General features: G+C 49.0%; 1 protein-coding gene across 4 annotated transcripts in view; it reads right to left on the reverse strand.

Moving 5' to 3' along the window:
• Positions 1 to 20,247, reverse strand: part of AUTS2 (activator of transcription and developmental regulator AUTS2) — a 1,127,114-nt gene that overhangs the window by 280,679 nt on the left and 826,188 nt on the right. For all 4 annotated transcript variants that reach the window (XM_081300095.1, XM_081300097.1, XM_081300094.1 and 1 more), the window contains exon 5: positions 12,936 to 12,965. In XM_081300095.1, coding sequence (XP_081156221.1) covers positions 12,936 to 12,965 — 30 coding nt within the window. The remainder of the gene's footprint in view (positions 1 to 12,935; positions 12,966 to 20,247) is intronic.

Genomic DNA, 20,247 nt, shown 5'->3' on the forward strand with positions numbered 1-20,247 from the left:
TGAGAGGACAAGTGCCACCTCACTTAAGTAAAGCGGATCATCTGCATATGTGGTCCTGTTGTCCCTGGAGAACGTGTTGCTTTAAATTATTGCTGCATTCTAAACAGACCATCTGAGAGGGATAATGACTGCTGGATGACTGGATCGATACTCTGTTCTTATCCTTTACTACTTGAGTGATTGGATCTAAGGCCAGAGGAGAAACTCAGGTCAATCCCTGGGACCTACTGTAATCTAGCAGGCAAGATCAATGTGTGTGCTTGTGAGCCCACAAGGGGACTGGGGCCAGGGAACACAAATCTTCGTGTGCTAACTTAATTTTACATTTCTCAATGAGAAGAGCCATGCTTGTCTATGGCTCCTCTGCAGCACGTTAAAAACTGCCCTGCAGGTACAGGCTGAACTCACAAGTAAGTACCGTTTATCGAGTAAGTTGAATTACGGCCCCACCTTGTACATAGCCACTGGTAAGAACAGCTTGTCCTCTCTGTCCAGGAGGGGTAACATCCTAAGCTTGGAAGAGAGGGACACAAGGGGTCAAGGCTGTGAGCACAGGTGTTTCTGGGAGGACAAAAAGTAATGTCCACACCGAGGCACTTGTGTGCACCCAGCACCCAGTACTCAGCACCATGGATTCTGTGCTCATTTCACTCTGTCTGGCAGGCTGCAGACCCTGGCCCACATCCCACTCACAGACCGGAGGAATCTTTAAACTGTCCTTTCAAAGATCTCATGGTTCAACCTAAGTTCATGTTCAAGTCTTTTCCAATAAGATTAACAAAGGCTGCAAAACAAAATAAAAGAAAGCATTTTACTGCTTTGTCTTAACCTTTCAAATTAAATGCCTTTCAAGTACCTTAGAAGCACCATTTGCATGCAGGTGATGTGCTAACTGCAAATGGGACTTATTACTTAATTAAAGCTCATCACAGAACATCTTTTCTGAGCAATATTTTGTTGGATGTTAGAGGAGTTACAAGTGAAAGTGATAAAATACTCTTTGAATATTTCCTTTTATTTTGAAATGTTCCCATTCTCCCTGGTCTTTTCCTACCCGTGCTCAGGCTTCTTTGGAACGTGGCATGAGGGAGCACCTTGCTCAGTGGCTGACAGCACTGCCTGGCACCCCCTTGGTGGCAGGGTTTAGCCTGGCTCTGCCTCTAGCCAGGTGAGGACTTGGGCATGCTGCCTGTGCCTCGGTGGCTGGGCTCCTCCTCTGTGGAATGAAGATCATCTGTCTACTGTTAGGGTTGCAGCGCAGATTAAACGAGTCAATGTAGGTAAAGTATTGTGTTATTTAAGTTGGAACTGGTTTTACCCCTGGATAGCAGGATCACTAGGAACCTCACCAGCTCTGGAGTCAGAGACCCATTTCTTCCAGCATTTTGATATAAGTTATGAAACCTCCTGGACCCTCCTTCTGCTTATAAGTAAAATGGAAGTAATCATGCCCCGCTCGCTAGGTCAGTGTGAGGACAAGGTGATGTATGAAGCGCCGTGCTGAACACTGGTCCTCGGGCTCATGAGACTAGCAGGCTTGGCCCAGCTGCATAGAGGGACAGGTCTATGGGCTCAGAATGCCTGCTTCCTTCTTTAGTCAGCCACAGGCCGACAGGAACAGTGCCCCGTCCAGGCCTGGCAGGGACCTCCGCTCCCCCAGCTCTCCCTGGAGGAGAAGTCATCCCTGTCTATCCTAGGGGCTGAAGCTCAGGAGAAGGCACACTGCAGGGCCACTGTAAGAGCCAGTCACCTTCCAGTGACCAGGGCCTAGAGGCGCACACCTGGAGCCCCTCCTCAGTCGTTCCCTGGCTCTTTTCTCAGGGCAAGAGAAGGGCAGCTCCTGTTAGGCCACGCCCCCACCCCCAGCACCTCTGAGCAGGAAGGCAGAGCCCTGGGGCCCATCACAGTCCCTGCCTGAAGCACACACTGCAGCCGGGAACTTGCCTGAGAAGCCAGTAAAATTTTAATGCACTCTGTAGTGCGGTCATGTCACACTCGGTTATGGCAAATAATCCCAGATGCCTGCAGAGGTAAAATGGAGCTGTAATGTGCTTGCCTCCTAACCCGAGCTGACAGCAATGATGTACGACTACCATTAGCGGAAAATATCACTTCAACTAACCCATGATCCAGCTCCGCTCAGGGTCACATTATCCATGAGGAACAAATTACACTCCCAAAGTAAATACAAATTTTCTACACGAAATGGGTACAAAAAAAAAAAAAAAAGAAGGAAGGGGGTTCTCCGTTCCCTTTGCCAGCACACTGCTGAGTGACACAGATGATAAAGGACAGGACAAATCATTGGCTGACAGAGTGCGGTGCCGTAATCAGCTCAGCCGGCACGCACTCCAGCCGATAAACACTATATTCTCCCCTTAGTGGCAAATACATAATCTTTAACACGGACATGGCTGCTTCAGATGTTTACTGCCACTTGGGCTGCAGGGACACTCCATGTAGCATTTGCTGCCAGAGAGGAAAGGCTGTGGCCTGGATGGACCAGAGACCCTCTTCGAGAGTGCAAGTCAGCATCTGGGGCAGACCAGAGGGCTCCTGAGGGAGAACAGGGACCAGGAGCAAAACCACCTCGGGGTGCAGTCAGGAGTTACGGGGACACTTGTGTGCTGGCCACAGAAGGGAGACAACCTGGAGAGGGGCACAGAGAGGCAAGATGCCCTGGACCGGAAGCTCATAAATTCCTGTTGTGGCTCAGCTCTCTGCAGACCACCTGGGTGATGAAGGCAGGTCCTTTTCTGTTCTGGGACTTAAGATAATGGGCCGATTTTCGGGTACAGCACCAATATTTTCAGGGCACTTACTCTATGTCAGGTACGTGCTAGGTGTGGGAAACTATGATTCCATAAAACATTGGTGTTGGGGCTGGGGTATTAGAGTGCTTGCCTAGCATGTGTGAGGCACTGGGTTTGATACTCAGCACCACATTAAAAAAATAAAAAAGATATTGTGTCAACCCACAACTAAAAAGTAAATGTTTAAAAAAAATTGATGTTTGATCATATACACACACACATGCACACATATGTGTACACTTAAAAAGACTGAATCCCATGACCAAATATGCCTGAAGTTTAGGCAACCGTTGGTGTGGCCTGTATCCCCAGTTAATTATGGTGGCCCACAAGGCTGACTCTGCCACTCACATGTAAGAGTCAAAATATATACAGTCTATATTCTGGGGTGCGGATATAAGCCAAGTGAGGTGGTGCACACCCATGGTCCCAGTCACTCTGGAGGCTCAGGCAGAAGGACACCCAAGCCCAGGAGTTCAAGGTCAGCATGCGCAACATAATGAGATCCCTACCTCAAAACCAAAACCAAAACAACCCCCCAAATGCTCTACAAACACGCGTGCACGCGCGCGCACATACACAAACACACACACAATCCTTGTACATGGCTTTTCCCTTCTGGCCTTGAATAATTACTTTCCAGATTAAAAAAAAGTCACACTTTAGGAAGGCCTGTCCATCTAAGTTCTTAGTGGACCAACTAAATTTACTCAGTGATTCCTGTGGAGCCGCCATGTCTGGATTTTTAGAAGCTAGTGGGTCTGTTTGGGAGGGTGGGTCAGAGTGGGAAATGGTGCTGGTTCCCAGAGGTCCGGGGGTGTGCCCCAGCTTGCCCTGACCTGGGAGTTGACAATCGGGAGGCTCTGGGCCTGGACTCCTGGGGCACTGTTCCCTTCTCAGTTTCATCAGTGAAACTTCCCTTTCTTCATCTGCAAGATGGCGACAGCTGCTTTAGAAGGCAGTGTCCTTTTGCAGATGCTGCTGTAGGAGACATTACAGACAGATCCCACAATCAGTGTTGGGACAGGCTGCCTAAGACGACGTGTACAGCAGCGTTCCCAGTGATGTGGTGTTCCTCAACGTGGAGTGGTCTTTATTTATTATTATCGACCCTGACCTCATTTTTCTACTGCCACAAGAAATTGGTAGCATCTAAATCCCTAAAAGTTCCAGAAAGCAATGAGGCCCAAACCAAGCCCCTGGGCACAGCAACCATCCATCCCAGGGTCCTGGGCAGTCCTTACTTCAAACACTCCCTTCCTCTGCCTCCAAAACATGCATGTGCCTCACAGACACCAGGGACATTTGGGACAACAGTGGAGGAAGCTGCTTCTGGCCACGTTCAGGTAACTGCATGGGTCCAGCCGGTCCACAGCCAGCACTTCTGAACAAGACAGAGACAATCCCCATGATGTCCAGAGATGGCCCACTTTACCTGCCCAGACGTAACACTGCTTTTTTAAAAGTCCACTCATCACCAAATCTGGGGACTTTTAAGGTGTAGAGTTTGGCTAGTTAACAATGTATCCTAACACTAGGTTTCACTCTCTTTATCACACTGAATGGCCCAGGCATGACAGTGATATGTGCAACTATCTTGCCTTCCAGAAGTTGTCAAGGGGCATTGGCTGAGGCAACCCCATGCACACAGTACTCATGGGTGTGACCAGAAAGAAATTCTGTGTCTTCTTGGAGCACAGCATGCTCCCCAGCCCTGGTACAGAATAAGAAAGACTTCTGGCACCAAAGGGCAGACTAGCCCCGCCAGACCACCTGTCCAGGCGACAGCAGCCCAGATGCCTCCGCGTCTGGCAGCCTGTGGCTCTGGGTGCACTGTGCGAGGTTGACAGCCCTCATCCCCCGAGGCCTCTTGGCTTGGACACCTTCCCTTCTGTAAGCCAGGAAGCCCATGGCGATTGCGCATCCAAAGGGAAGGCAGCAGGACTTCCTTACTGACCTTAGATGGCTGCAGAATTCCTCTACAGGACAAATAATGCTCACTGCTTGTCTCATCAGTTCTCATCAGACACTGTTACACTTAGATCTTCACCAGTTCCCATGCATTCCCAGATACCTGCAGCAGATGAGGGGCGGAGAGGAAACCAGTTGCTCTGCTGCCTATGATATGCCCAGCTGCCACAGGCCACAGGCACAGTCAAGCCACTGCTGCGCTCACGAAAGTTCATCTGCAGATACTTGGAAATGCCAAGCGAGTGGACCTGTGTGACCGACTGGATGAATCAACAAGCAGGTGAGGGCTCAGACATCAGGCCCAGGTACGAGTCCCCTCCTTGGTACAGAGTCTGCACAGATGTGTCCACATCTGTCTACTGTGCTTACTCTCTCTTAGGAATTCAAGAGAGATGAAATTTAGCAAAGGGAAAAATAACTACAAAATAATTTCCCTCTGGGTTCTGTCATGCTTTGGGGGTATACAGCTATATGGAAAAATCAGGATATTCAGTCCCTGTGAATGAACATCAAACAGCTATGTTGAAAAAACAGGACTCGTGTCATCTGTCACTGAGGCTAGGTCACTGAGTTCAGCCTCATTTACGGATGACAATACCAAGACAGGGCACCTTTAGGTAACTTGCCTGAGGCCAAAGCTGTTGAGGAGGAGTTAGAAACAGATCTTTTGAAGGAAAGATCTCCCATGTTCTTGGAAACGCAAATTAATATTGTCAAAATGGCCATACTACTAAAAGTGCTAATGCAATTTCTATTTCAATTCCAATGATGTTCGTCATGGAAATAGAGAAGTCAGTAATGAAATTCATTTGGAAAAATAAGAGGCTCAGAACAGCAACAGAAGAAAACTGATGCAGGAGGTATTGCAGTACCAGACCTTGAATATTCTACAGCGCGAGTGACAAAAGTGCACGGTACTGACACCAAACAGACATGGAGACGGCGGGACAGAGTAGAAGACGCAGAGACACCCATATGAATAGAGTCATCTCACACTAGACAGAGGCACCAAAAACACATTGGAGAAAAGTTAGCCTCTTCCACAAATGGTGCCGGGAGAACTGAAAACCCACGTGTCATAGAATGAGACTGAACCCCTGTATCTCACCCTGCACACGACTCAACTCAAAGTGGATCAAGGACATAGGCCTTAGACCAGAGACACTGAACCTACTAGAAGAAAATGCAGGCCCAGCATGTTGGCTTAGGAGCCGACGTCCTCAACAAGACTCCTAAAGCGCAAGAAGTAAAGTCAAGAATCAATAAATGGGCTGGTATCAAACTAGAAAGCTTCTTCACAGCAAAACAAAGAGTCAAGAATGTGAACAGAGAGCCTACAGAATGGGAGAAAATCTTTACCACCTGCACCTCAGACAGAGCATTAATCTCCAGGAGTTATATAGATACATCTCAAAAAACTTAACATCAAAAAAGAAAAAAATAACCCAACTATTAAATGGACAAAGGAATTAAACAGGCACTTCACAGAAGAAGAAATACGAGTGGTCAAAAAATATGAAAAAACATATTAAAAAACATCTCTAGCAATTAGAGAAATGCATATTAAAACTACACTGAGATTCCATCTTACTCCAGTCAAAACAGCAACTATTAAGAATACAAGCGACAATAAATGGTGGCAAGAATGTGGGGAAAGAGGTTCACTTATACATTTCACTTATACATGCAAATTGATGCAACCACTCTGGAAAGCAGTATGGAGATTCCTTAGGAAACTTGGAAAGGAACCACCATTTGACCCAGCTATCCCACTCCTCGGTTTATACCCAAAGGACTTAAAATCTGCATATTATAGTGATGCAGACACATTAATGCTTTTAGCAGCTCAATTCACAATACCCAAGCTTTCCTACAACAGAAAAATGGGTAAAGAAATTGTGGTACATATATACAGTGGGATATTACTCAGCCATAAAGAAGAATGAAATTATGGCATTAGCCAGTGAATGGATGGAACTGGAGAATATCATGCTAAGTGAAATAAGCCAATAAGACAATCTCAAAAAAAACAAAAGCTGAATATTTTCTTTGATATGTGTATGTTAACCCACAACAAGGGAGGGTAGATTGGATTGGATTAGATAAAGGGCTATGAAGGGAAGGGAGGGGGGATGGGAATTGGAAAGGCAGTAGAATGAATCAGACATAACTTTCCTATGTTCACATATAAATACATGGTCAGTGTAACTCCATATCATGTATAATCATGAGAATGGGATCCTAATTAGAAGAGGCTATACTCCCTGTATGTACAATATGTCAAAATATACTCTACTGTCATGCATATCTAAAAACAACAAATAAAAAGGCACAGGTTTTCTGCGTGTCTCCACCCTACCTACTATGCACCTGCCCTGGCCCTGTCCTTTCCTCTCAGCATTCATTCCAAGAAATACAAGTTTAGCTGAAGATGTCTGACAAATTTTCAGTAATTCCTAAGTTTTTATTTTGTTGATCTACATTTAATAAAAAATACGTACACTTGTAATCTGCTTTTTTCCTCTTAATTGATATGATAGGAATTGACAGATTGTTGTATGTACACTTCAAGTATGAGTGAAACAATTTTTAGTTGGGCCTGAAAACACTAAAATTTAGTAAGATTCGGGATTTAAAATGATTTGCAGTGGAAATTTAACCCAAGGATGGTATCAATAGGCATTTCGGAGGATATGTTGTAATTAAGCCAGCTGGAACTATGATGATCTTGGAGGAACAATGACATATCAAGCTAACCCAAATGTAGCTCTGGAGGGGAAGAGAGTGTGAGCGGGGACACCACGGAGACAGGCATCTATGATGGGGGAGTGCCTGGAGCTCGGCCTACATCGGTGGGAAAACCAGGGAATTTAAAATGGCATGGAAATGTTTTATGAGAAAGGGGAACTATAGAAGAAACGGGGAAGCCTCTGCAAGAGAAGACCCACTCACGGGGTGGGAAAACAGACCCCAAGGGGCGCAAGGTGCTGGGGTCTAGTCCAGTCTCGCCCAGCCCCTCCCGCCGGAGATGAGCACCTGGATGCAACTGCGAATTCAGCAAGCATGGAGCCCTGGGGACAGAAAGGCCAGCACCCAACCCCTGCTCTTTCCCTGGGTGGTGCCTGTTTGCTTTGCTACTGTGAAATTTGAAAGGGTGAAGAAAATTCCATTCCAGCTGCAAAACAGGGTAGCGCCTCTCCATTGCCTCCTGACCAGAATCCATCTTATTTCAAAAACCAAGCACTGGGGCGCCTCAAGCAACCGGCGGGCCGCCGGGCTTCTGGAATGTTGCTGAGGGCGCACAAGCTTCCCGGTGTGAACCGTGGCAGGCAGGGGTGGGCCTCTTCCACTGTAAGCAAAGCCACGTCCCCAGTCTGAAGGCTCAGCACTTCCTGAGTCCCCCTGGCCAAGTGGGCCGTGGTCTGGGCTGAACGGGGGAGAAGCGCTGGCCTCTCCGCTGCTTTCTTAGGAGCTGCCATCTCCCCACACAAGTGAACACAACATGCAAAAACCACAAAGCTGAACATGGATCAAAATATGAGGTCATGCAAAAAGTGTGTGCCTGCGCGGGAGGGAGAGTGGACGTGGGAATCACGAGGTTCTCCTTTCACAGCAGGCAGCGTCCCAGTGGCTGTCCAGGGGCCAGGCGCAGGAGCCCAGCCACCTCCCCGCCATGTGCATATGGCTGTTAGCCAAGGGGAACTGCAGTCAGGAGGCAGGTGGAAAAGGAGGACAGTCCATTTCCGTGAGGCAGTTTGCCGGACTGCGTGTAGGTTCACACCAGCCACCTAAGGCAGGGGCCCGCCAGGTGCCCGCAGAGGCGCACACCTGACCACTCTGCAGCCTCCCAGGCCTTCTGGTAAGCAGGAGAAGTTTCAAGAGCACTAAAAATGGGAAAAGAAAAATGTTTCTTTTGCGGGTGGGGTGGGGTTGTGGCTCAGTGGTAAAGCGCTTGCCTCGCATATGTGAGGCCCTGGGTTCGATTCTCAGCACTATGTGAAATAAATAAATAAAATAAAGGTATAAAAAACGCTTAAAAAAAAGAAAAATATTTCTTTTTGGCATTTGTTTTAAGTCGTGGGTCTCAGACCCAGTTGTGCGCCAAATACAACCTAGGAGGCATTTGTGTGGGGCACTGGGGCTCCAAGGGCCTCACACACGCAAGGCAGGCCTCCCCCACTCAGCTTCCCAGTGCCCACCTAGGATGCCCGGCCCCACTTGGGAGCCCTGACTCAGAACCTCCGCCTGTTGACCCAGCAGCTCTGGCATCTGGGAAGAGCTGCTGAGGGGACACGGAAGGCTTCAGACCATCCTGCTGTCCTTCCAGACGGAATGCTGCCCTCAGCTCCAGGTTCCGCTCAGAGCAAAGCCTGATGTTTGAATAAGGGGCTTCAAAAACACTGCTTGGGGACCCTTCAAAGTGCAATAACACTCCCATCAGCTGTCCCAGGAGAAACGCCATCCGAGACAGGAGCTGACCTCAGGTTCGGGTGGGACACTCTGGTAGGTTCCCTGCAGAGCCAGAGCTTTCAAGGAGATGGCAGTTTCCTCCTTTCCCAGGCGTTTCCCTCTCCACCTCCCAGGTGGGACTCAGGCGAGCTAACGCTTACCGGGCACTTACTACGGGTCAGGGCTGGGCCAGGAGGCTCCATTTAATTGTCACAGAACATGGGTGGAGCTGGAGTCCTCCCCTCAGCGGATGAGAAGGCCAGGTTGCCCACGGCCATCAGGCAGAAAGGGGCAGTCAGAGACAAGCCCAGGGCATGGCACCTGGGCAATATGCCTTCCCTTCTGCGGTCACATGGCACAGTCAGGGTTACTTTCCATGTCTGCATTAACCTCATAACCAATGGGTGCTGCTTAGCACCCAGGCTGCTGCTTTGAGTGGAGACCATGAGGAAACAAAGGGAAACACAGGCCAAATACATGGAATCCGCACGCTGCCTCTTTGTTCTCCTGGTGCTGATTCACTTTGAGTGGGGGTTGGAATAATTGCTTAATTCGGGTGATTAAGGTGCCAAGTGCTGCCTCTCTTTCTCTAACTACAAGAGAACAACCCGTGGTTGGAGGTGGAGTGCTCGCAGTCTTCTCTGATTCCCCACCCAGGTTCTGCTCAGTACCAGCGTCCTCAGGCTCTCAACAATAATGTGAAATGCGTTCACGTGCTGGGGGCGGCTGGGCAGACGCTGCCCAGGGTCTCAAAGCCTTCTCTGAGCACAGCCTGCTTCCTGCATTTAGGGAGCGCGCTCCTCTTCAGCCCCTTTCCCAGTCACTGCCACATTAATTAGTAAGGTATCATTTTATAAATTACATCTTCATATCAGAGGAAAGCAGAGTTTATCTTAATTCAGGCGGCTGTGTGAAATACAGTCCCCTGATTTTAGATGCCAGCTCGCAGATCCCTGTGGAGTAGGGGGATGACAGATCTTCTGGAGAGAGTTCCCAGTGGGCCCCCACGAGGCTCACTGTTGCCTCCAACAGCATCCCTGGTGGGCTCCCCGCAGGGGTCTCAGGACATGGAGGGCATCTGCGGTCCTCCCAGCCATACAGTAGAGCTGCCCTGGGAGCTCTGGGGCTCCAAGGTGCATGGCCAAGGGCCTGCCACACAGGAGGCCGACAGGGCTAGGCTCTGGCGGAGACAATTCTGGGAGGACGGGGTTCAAGGTAGTAATAAACCCAGACCATTTTAGTCCAAAAGGAGAAGGCTGACCCTCTCAACTACCCCAGGGCCGAGGAGGCCCGGCTCAATGACAGAGGCTTGATTGTTCCTGCCAGGAACCCCCAGGAGAAGGCACGTGGCAGGGCAGGGACCCATGCAGAGTGCCGGTCGTGGCGTGGCTTTCAGTTAAGACCTGCAGGAGCACCTCGTGCAAAGGAGGCACAGTGTGCACAGGAGGTGGGGACACCCCTGAGGCCCTTGTTTTCTCTGTAAGCATCTGTTTTTCTAAAAATATCTATTTTTCAGTTGTAGATGGACAACAATACCTTCATTTTATCTTTACGTGGTGCTGAGGATCAAACCCAGGACCTCCTACGTGCCAGGTAAGCGCTCCACCCCTGTGGGCACCTGTTAGTTTTCCTTACTGCCCTGTAGTCCTCTAAGCTGAGTGGGGGGGTGCTGCCTTCCCACCACCCCCTCACTTGGACCTTTGCTTCTTACTGCACTCAGGAGAGCCGGCGATGGCTCGGGAATCCAGGTGACAGCCAAGGCCTACCCAGGGTGCTCTGCAGCATGCAGGAAGGCCCGTGGCCCCCAGCTCCCTGTGACAGCCACAAGTAACTTAATTCTAGAAATTACCAGAGCTAGGTGACCACCTCTGTGATTGTTGACCTTGGGGAGGCCCAGGCACTGGCACTGGAAGAGCTTCCCGAGGGACCTGAGCACACAGCCAAGACCATGACTCAGGAGCGCACCGCAGCACCCTCCCACCTCCACTGCTGACCTCGATGCCCCTGGAATCCTCGTTTCCTTCCTGAGAAGGAAGTCTGCCTGGTGGTCAAACCCTGCGTGAGGCCCATTTACTTGGAGAAGTGCCAGACCTGGGAAGTGAGAGCCCCCACCACCCACAGATCTCCTCGAATGGCCAGAAGGTTCCCGTCCTCCCTGGGTGCCAGCAACATCTGACAGAGCTAGATGATAACTGCCACGTGTGAACGTGACTAGTGGTTCAGTGGGCACTGACCACACTGGGAATGCTGAAGCATTATTGCTGTACACTCGTCCCTGGCACCCACTACACACTGGCTGCCTGAGACACCAGGGGTCCTACTTCCAAGGAGCTGAGACTCGCAGGGGCTGGAGGGAGGAAGTTCCTACTTGTCAGTTAAACAAAAGAATAACCCACAGCCCCTTCCAGAGTGTACTCTCCCTGTCATCCAACAGCCCATTACCATGTCACAGCACAGCGCACCCTTCCATAGGTCACTTTGTTTAAAGTGACATGGATAATGCACATGTCAGCAAGCTGACAGTCCTGGCCGTCCTTCAGAGATAAAAACCTCCAGGCGAGAGCCTGTTCTTATCTGGGGGACATGCATTGGTCTATCATCCAAGTCAGGCAGAACATGATTTCTCCAGAGAGCACTTTTTTCATTTCCTGATTTTAAGGAAATCAAATAAGCACCATTTGTCTTCATCTGAATATGCTTGACCTGCTCAAATGATGATGTCTTGCATTTTATAACAGGCTACATATGCTGAATTCAAATTAACGACAGTGCAGAACAAGAGCCTTTGGATCTCTCCTGGAGACCGGCACAGAGAAGAAGGGAAAATTCCTGGGCTGGACGCAGAGAGCTCAATAAATGCAACTGCAGGATTCTGAGTAAAATCTGCAAGAACTTAGGAGCTCAGAGTCAGAGCAGACTCGGAAACAGGGGGGCCAGGACCGTCCCTCCTTCTGGGCCAAGCATTATAGAAAACATGATGCTCAGGTAACTTTGTTAAAAACATAAAACAGCAATAAAAACTCAGAGGAGTTTGGTCGGCAGATTGGGATAGGGAGAAAGAGAGACCAAGTACACAACCACTTTGTTTCAGGCAGCAGAAAGTTCACTTTACCAGGTTGTGGTCCAATCTTCTGGAAGCTCAAATACTGAGCTTCTCTTCTGGATCCATGCTGATCTGGACACACAGAGGCTGCACCTGCGGAAGAACCACCCTCCCCCGGCCATCCACCCACAGATGACAGCAGCTCCCACCTGCCCACCCCAACCCCCATGGGATGTCTGGACAGACTGCCCTTGACATTTCTGTTAGGAAGGCCACACATACAGAAAACCGGAGGAAGCAAACAGGCCAGTAAGAGCAAGGCAGAAAATGGCTTCACAGCTAGCAAGTTCAATGTTGCCACCATGGATTCTAACAGGATTTCCTCTTTAAAAATGTGCTGGGTCTCTAGTCTCTTCCATAAAGTGAACAGTGTCACATGTGTCACATGCATGCAATGTTAAGGAGCTTGTTTTAAACAGTGGGTCTCACAAGCTACACGTGTTGCCTCTTACAGGGGGTCACTGTGAATGATGTCCATCTCAGGAGGGAACAGGTGCTCTCAGCAAGAAGCTGGCACCCCACCCACGGCTGCCTGAAGGAGCACCATGGTGCTCACGGCCTGTTGGGTACTATGCCCACGGCGGGGGGGGGGGTCTTACCTTCTCTTCCTGGTCACTGTCACTGTCACACTGAAAATGAAGAGAAGAGAATAAAGGTTAGTGCAATGACTATGCTTCTGCTTTTGCTATTTCTGCTCCTGAAAAGGGCAAGACAAGTAAAGGAAATAGGAAATATATTGTGAACTGCAGTTTCTTCAGCCCAAGGGTGAGGGAACAGTACCAGAGGTGGAATGCTGTCCTGTTGAGGCCACCTGACGCCTGTGCCTCGGGGCTCCCTCACAGTCAGGGCAGCAGGTGCTGGTCCCACCGTGAGCCCCTCCACAGCACAGTAGGAGCCAGCCAGGCCACAGATAGAGGAAATGTGATTCCTAAATGGGATCCGAGCAAAATCAATTTCATGACAGACTTTCTACCTTCAACTTCGGGAATTCCTCCTGGTACTTTTCTAAAGGAAAGGAGGTAAATCTCTGGGCACTGCGTTTTCAATATTGAAGGAAACAGAATATAAGGGGCAAGGCTCCATTTGTGACCCCCGAGAACAGAAGGAACACTCCCTGCAGAAAACATGCCATGGAAGGGCAAGGTGACAAACCCACAGCCTGGGCAGGGAACCACCAGGGGCACAGACCACACCAAGCCCAACAAGTCTCAAATTCCAACTGCGGAGCTGGCTGTGGGGCAGCCAGAGAAGGATAGTTAACTCAAGCTTTGGGTTCCCCATTGCGAGTCAAGGAAAAAGAACACCTCTTTTTTTTTTTTTTAAAGAGAGAGTGAGAGAGGAGAGAGAGTGAGAGAGAGAGAGAGAGAGAGAGAGAGAGAGAGAGAGAGAATTTTTAACATTCATTTTTTTTTTTTAGTTCTCGGCAGACACAACATCTTTGTTGGTATGTGGTGCTGAGGATCGAACCCGGGCCACACGCATGCCAGGCGAGCGCGCTACCGCTTGAGCCACATCCCCAGCCCCAAGAACACCTCTTTTTAAACATCGAGAGAGTTCAGTAAATCAATACTGGATTTTAAAAAAGGGAGTGTGTTTTGTTAGAGAAAATAATGCTATGCATTGTGAGAGCATTACCCAAGACGGTGGATGCCCTCAGCTAGGCTTGGTTTAGCAGGGCTGTGGCATGCTCAGAGCACACTCCATCAAGAGGGCTCTTGGCATGGGGTGGGGTAGAGGAGAGAGGATGCACAGGGGGAACTAGGTCACCCCATGCTAAGAGTCATCTGCACTGAATACCGGTTGTCACCCAGTAATCACCGTCACCCAGGAGGGCCTGGCGTGGGAGAGGGAGGAACAGATGGTGGAGCCATCCTGAAGGAGAACCAGTAGCACTCAATGACACATGGAGATGGGAGGCCAGCACCAGGGTTAGTCTAGGGTGACACCAAGGTTTTCAGTGTGGCCACCTGGACATGGGTGTTGACAGAGCTATGTACAGAAACGGGAAGCGGCTGTACTGTCGAGTAGCCACTGCCAGGTGAACACCCACAGCCACTTGTAACTCCCTTTCCCTAGTCCTGACCCTCTGAGGTGGAAAACGTAGGTATTCTTTTTCTCCTTTCACAATGGAATATTACTCAGCAATAAAAGAGAATAAAATCATGGCATTTGCAAGAAGACAATGCTAAGTGAAGTTAGCCAATCCCAAAAACCAAATGCTGAATGTTTCCTTTGATATAAGGAGTCTGATTTATAGTGGGGTAAGGAGTGGGAGCAAGGGAGGAATAGACGAACTCTAGATAGGGCAGAGGGGTGGGAGGGGAAGGGAGGGGGCATGGGGTAATTAATGATGGTGGAATGTGATGATCATTAATTACTATCCAAAGTACAGGTATGAAGACATGAATTGGCGTGAATACACCGTGTGTACAACCAGAGATATGAAAATTTACACTTTATATGTGTAATAAGAATTATAATGCATTCCAATGTCATATATAAATTTAAAAAAATGAGATTCGAAGTCTGCTGAGAGTTCTAGAAAAAGATCTTCTCAATGCAAAGAAAAAGGTAGGAACCATCTGCAACTTGCCTTTCAACATGACTGTGTGAGATGTGATGTCCAGATCCACAGCAGCCATCTTGCAAAATTGTGGCAAAAAGCCTAAGTACACAAGCTGGATGTTGCAAGGGAACGGAAGGCGGAGAGCGGAGCCACTGAACCCCTCAGAGCAGCTGCCTCTGGATGTTTTCGTTCAGAAAACAGTAAGTGATCTTATTACTTAGGCCACTGTTGGAGCATCTTCAATGGAAGGTGATGTAAGAGCCCACTCCAAGTGGACAGTTTGGTGACTACTTCCTCTTTTCACACCAGCACTCCACCCAAGAGGAGTTGAGGACTTGCACTGTGATCTTACAGACTGGAGGGCTGGGACGTGTCCTCCCCCTCCTCCCAGCTCCTGAGCGCCACAGGATCATTAATTATCAGTGACCACGATTCGACCAAGGACAACCACACCCCTCCAGCCCTCTTCCAGCCTCAGATGACCTTAAGCCAAGCTCTTTAGCCTGATGAGGGATTTTTCTACTACAATAAGTCAAATGAGCTGAGGAAGAAAATGGGTGAAATGAAGCCTCCAAAGGCCCCAACCAACAGATGGTTGAGGACAGCGGCGTTCTCCTCGCAGCGTACCTCACCTTGCCTTTAATCAAGCCCTCCTGGAGGCCCCTCAGTCCTGGGCACGTTTTCAGGAGTGGCAAGGCATGGTGCAGGAAGTGAGGAGGAGAGGAGCTCTTTGCCAGGCAGGCTCCTTCTCCAGATGCTCAGTCTCCTCGGGAGGTGATCAGGGACAGCCAAGGGCTGCGGCAGAGCATTTGCCCACACCCCTGAGGCTCTGTGCACACGAGGGAGAAGTGCTGGGGAGCCTGGGAGAGAACCGATGCCTGCCCCCGTCCCAACAGCAGGATGTCCCTGGGAATGGTTATTTCTATCAAAGTGTTAAGCTTCCTGCTTTCCAACAGTCCAGTTCTAATTTCAAGGTCCACTTAATTCTGCATCAAGTAATTACTGATATACCCAGAAGCACCTTGTCTCCAGAGCTAAGCATATGGTGAAGAACTGAGACCTACTGGTATCCATTATGGAAGCAGCACGGATGCCAAGCCGATTAAAAATGCTCAGGCTCCCCACACAACACGCGGGTGAGTGACAGCTCCTCGGCGGGCCAGCCGTGGAGTCTGCCAAGACCGTCTCCGCTGCGCCGGGGCCCACATGGTGCGCTGAGAAAACAGTTCCATTTCTGGTATTAAATTCCCATACTGACCCGAGGACTTTGCCGTGAGCTCAGCGGGAGCGCACCATCCAATTTACAGCTCCGCTCTCTGGAGCCTCGAGTGCCAGCCCCTGGCAGAGACGAATGATGGTCAACCCTCCAGCTCATAAATTATGCAAAGGCAATAAACGCACTCAGCAAACAGCGCCCAGCGTTTGCCTCGCCTGGCTCCTAGCGCACTCAGTGAGGAGCCAGGAGCGCGACACATACAAGAGGCCTGTTCCACTCATAAAGGGGGTTTGTTGACAAGCCCAGACGGAAGGCGAGCCTTGGTCCTGAGGAGGATTTCTGCTTGGCTGGCAGCACTTTATGGGCCTGCTTTAGGAAAAAAAGGAGGCTGTGATGGAGTCACGCAGGCAGAATTCATGGTCTCAAGTTCACATTTCACGCATTGTCCGCTCTCATACCCTGCGTTGTGTCTTTGGTGGATTTGTGGCCAAGGGATTCTTGGTCTTCATGGACTAAAGGAAGAAGTATCTGCCCCTGATCCCTAGATGACCACTCCCACTTTTAGGAATTCACGCGGACCACCTCCCAGTTCAGGTCTGGGTGCCGATGAGGCTGGGAAGTGGAAAGGGCAGCTCAAATGCAGGAAGGGGTCCCAGTTGATCCAGCTGGTTCCAGCATTTTGACACGAGGGTCATGCTTTGGTTTATTAGCAAACAGGGTGCACACCACCCACCAGCTTGAGGTGATGGGTCCTCTCCATGACAAGGTTTCAAAGCCCCTCGTGAGAAGCCCAAAATATTTTCTCCATCTTAAAAGGAAGAAATGAAAAGCAACAACTAGCTCTTTCACTCCCGGGAAGGACTGCAGGCCCTGGGTCCTGCCAAGACAGGACCCAAACCACTGCAGACAGACAGGAAAACAGGATGCATGGACTGCAGACCTCAGCCACAGGACAGACTCAGGAGGACACTGGCTGCCTGCCAGAGTCCTGGCTACCCCAACATGGCCACATGCAACTCCATCTGCGCCTTCTCTTCCCCGAAGCTCCAGGAGTGGATGTGACCTGTGGGAACACCTCTTCTTTTCCCAGTTAAGCCCCTCCCCCAGGGCTCTTCAGACAGACCCCCACCCACTTAATGTTTCCCTGTTTAAAAATACGTGCTCATTGGATGCATTTGTGAAAGCACAGGTGAACAAGTGAGAACACGAGTGTCATTCTTTCTGGCATTTTCTTTCAAGGAACCACGCACAGCTCTCCTCCCCATTTAAGAAATGAAAATCAATTCCTAACATTTTGCAACCTGCTTTTATTTGCACATATGTCAAATATTTTGATTTAGTTGGTCATATTTGACCTGGAACATCACTTACAGAATGGCTGCACTACATTGTGGATTGTAATATAATCTAATTCTGAAAATCCCAAGTGCTGGGTGCTCGGTGTTTCAGCTGGACATCTTGGAAGCTGTCCCTTCGCACCCACCCAAATGCTGCTCTGTCCTGGGACCTTTTCACAGTCCTTCCTTCCCTGCATATTCTTTAATGCCACTGTCTCCCAAAATTACGTCTGTATTGCTGTAGTTTTTCTCTCTTTCCAGGGGAGACCCTGAAGAGTCCCTTGGTTCCAGAAACGCTGAGTCTAAAAAACCTCAAGGCCCACATTTGCCAGCTAGATGGCTTTGGGAAGGTTATCTGAACCCTGTGCGTCCAGTCTATTCATTTATTTGTAAGATGTGGCCAATACTAGCATTTTGAATAGACAAGAATAAAAAGAGTCAACGCACATGAACAGCGGACGGCCAGTGGTGCAGGGCACACGGGGGCAGAGACCGCCTGTTACACTGCTGTTTGCTACGTCCATCTCCCTCCTGAGGCATGGGAAGGCCGTGCTGGGAGTCCATCCAAGTCTGGATCCCACATCGTCTGCATCCTGAAACCTGTGCCTTTCCTGGGCGGTGCCTGGAAGCAGATCATCCCTCAGTCAATCAGCTGCACAGCTGAGAGCCTTGCCATCACCTTCCATCATCCACAGCACAGCAGGGTCCTCTCTCACCCGATGTCCTCAACTCTACCTTCTAAATCCTCTCCATCTCTACGGCTGTGGCCCCAGCTTCAGCTCAGGGCTGTGTTTATCATTACAACAGGCTCATGACAGCTCTCTAGGGTCTGTCCACCCTTCCTTTCCTAAGCCAAGTTCTTCTTGGCCAGAGTACATCTCCAGATTTCCATGTGATGATGCTTCCTTCTCCCAAGGCCTATGAAAACCTCAAATCTAACCCCTCTCCCTCAACCCAGTGCTTCCTGAGCTTTCTGTGGCCAAGGATGGTTTGGTTTGGTTTTTTGGCTTCCTTTACTTTCCAATATGTTGGGTGATATTTTTGTAAAATACAATATAAAATGAGCCCAGGTGGATCACTTGAAGCCGTGAGTTCAATATCAGACGGGACAACAAATAGGCTGTTAAAAAAATGTGTGTGTGTGTGTGTGTGTGTGTGTGTGATTGTATGCACACACATATGCACATATTATATATGTTTAATACAAGATGAATTTCTGGAAAAATTAAAAAAGACAAATTTTTATTTTTAGATTTAAGAGACAAGAAATTATGCTATAGGATTGTTCTAGAATTTTTCAATGCTGACTTGCCATGGCTATGCCCCTCTTATAGGCCTGGCCTGGAGCTGCATGCACCTGTCGAGCAGCCTGACCCTAACACACCCTGCTCCAGCCACTGCAGGAACACTCTGACCTGCAGGCTGCACTTTCTTTGCACTTAACAGTTCCCTCTGCCTGAAATTCTATTCCTCCAAATTTATACCCCCAAATCCGCTTTTCATCTTTAAAATACAGTTTCTTACTGGGTGTGGTGGTTCATGCCTAAAATCCCAGCAGCTGGGGAGGTTGAGGCAAGAGGATCACAAGGTCAAAGCTGGCCTCAGCAACTTAGCAAGGCCCTAAGCAGCTTAGTGAGACCCTCTCTCAAAATAAAATATAAAAAGAGCTGGGGATATGGCTCAGTGGTTAAGCACCCCTGGGTTCAAGTCCTAGTACACCCCCCCCAAAAAAAAACCTCAAACAATACAGTTCCTTCTCTGACTCTTCTAGTGCTCTTGTAGAAAACCATGTTTTGTTGTTTGCCACAGCCTTCCTTCCTAGAATGACTCGTGGGCTAGGGGCCGTGTCTCTTCCCATTTGTATTTCCACACCTGGGGACAAGGCAGGTGCTCCATCACACTGGTAAGTCAGCCAACCTCATTCTTCTAGAGAAGCGTTTAAACTGTGCTGATTCCGTGCAGCGTAAGTAAAGCAGGATGTAAAAGACAGGTGACTCCAGAGATCAAAAGTAGAGGGAACATTAATCTGACTGCTTCACACAGGGAGAGCATGTCTGAACACACTGGCAGGGTTAGAACTGCAGAGAGAGCCTGGGGGTGGGGAGCAGAAGAAAAAGTCTTCCACTAAAGGTCCAAGAAATGTGTGATTATGATGTTATTTTACGTTCTCAAAAGCAAACATCATGTGTTTTCATTTGGAAAATCTCAATATGTGTATTTTAAGAATTTGGACCAAACTGAAATAAGTCAAGGTCTATGACACCTCTCTGCCTCATTCAGGATGTGGGAACGTGATGGAATTGTAGGTGCCTTGTGATGGAATGCATTCCTAAGCAGAGAGTGGCAATCATTGAATATATCACATACAATGACATTGAGGAGGGCACTGCTCTCTATTCTGCTCAATGGACCTTGCTGGAACAGTTATTTCGTATCTCAAATCCATTTATCATTGCCACCATAGATGTCAGGGCTGAACACCATTGCTGAACAAAGTTATTTTATTCTTCTTTCTGCCTAAAGGAAATGAGAGGAAAATGAGGGGGAACCCCAACTTGTAAACCACAGCATCTAACATCAAGAACAATTTAACTTGGCCAGTGACAAAACAAACCGATTCCCCTCTGGGGCAGGTGGTTTATCTAAGACCATAAAGGCATCCCTCACCTAAAAGCAATTTTAGAAGAAGCCACCTACAGAAAACATGACATTTATTATCTTATTTAAAGGCGTGAGGAGGCAACCTGGTGGCTGAACACAGGTGCCTTGCTTGTCTTCGGCGCCTGCCACCC

Source organism: Spermophilus citellus (assembly GCF_964194105.1).
Source record: "Spermophilus citellus genome assembly, chromosome: 6".
NCBI lineage: Eukaryota > Metazoa > Chordata > Mammalia > Rodentia > Sciuridae > Spermophilus > Spermophilus citellus.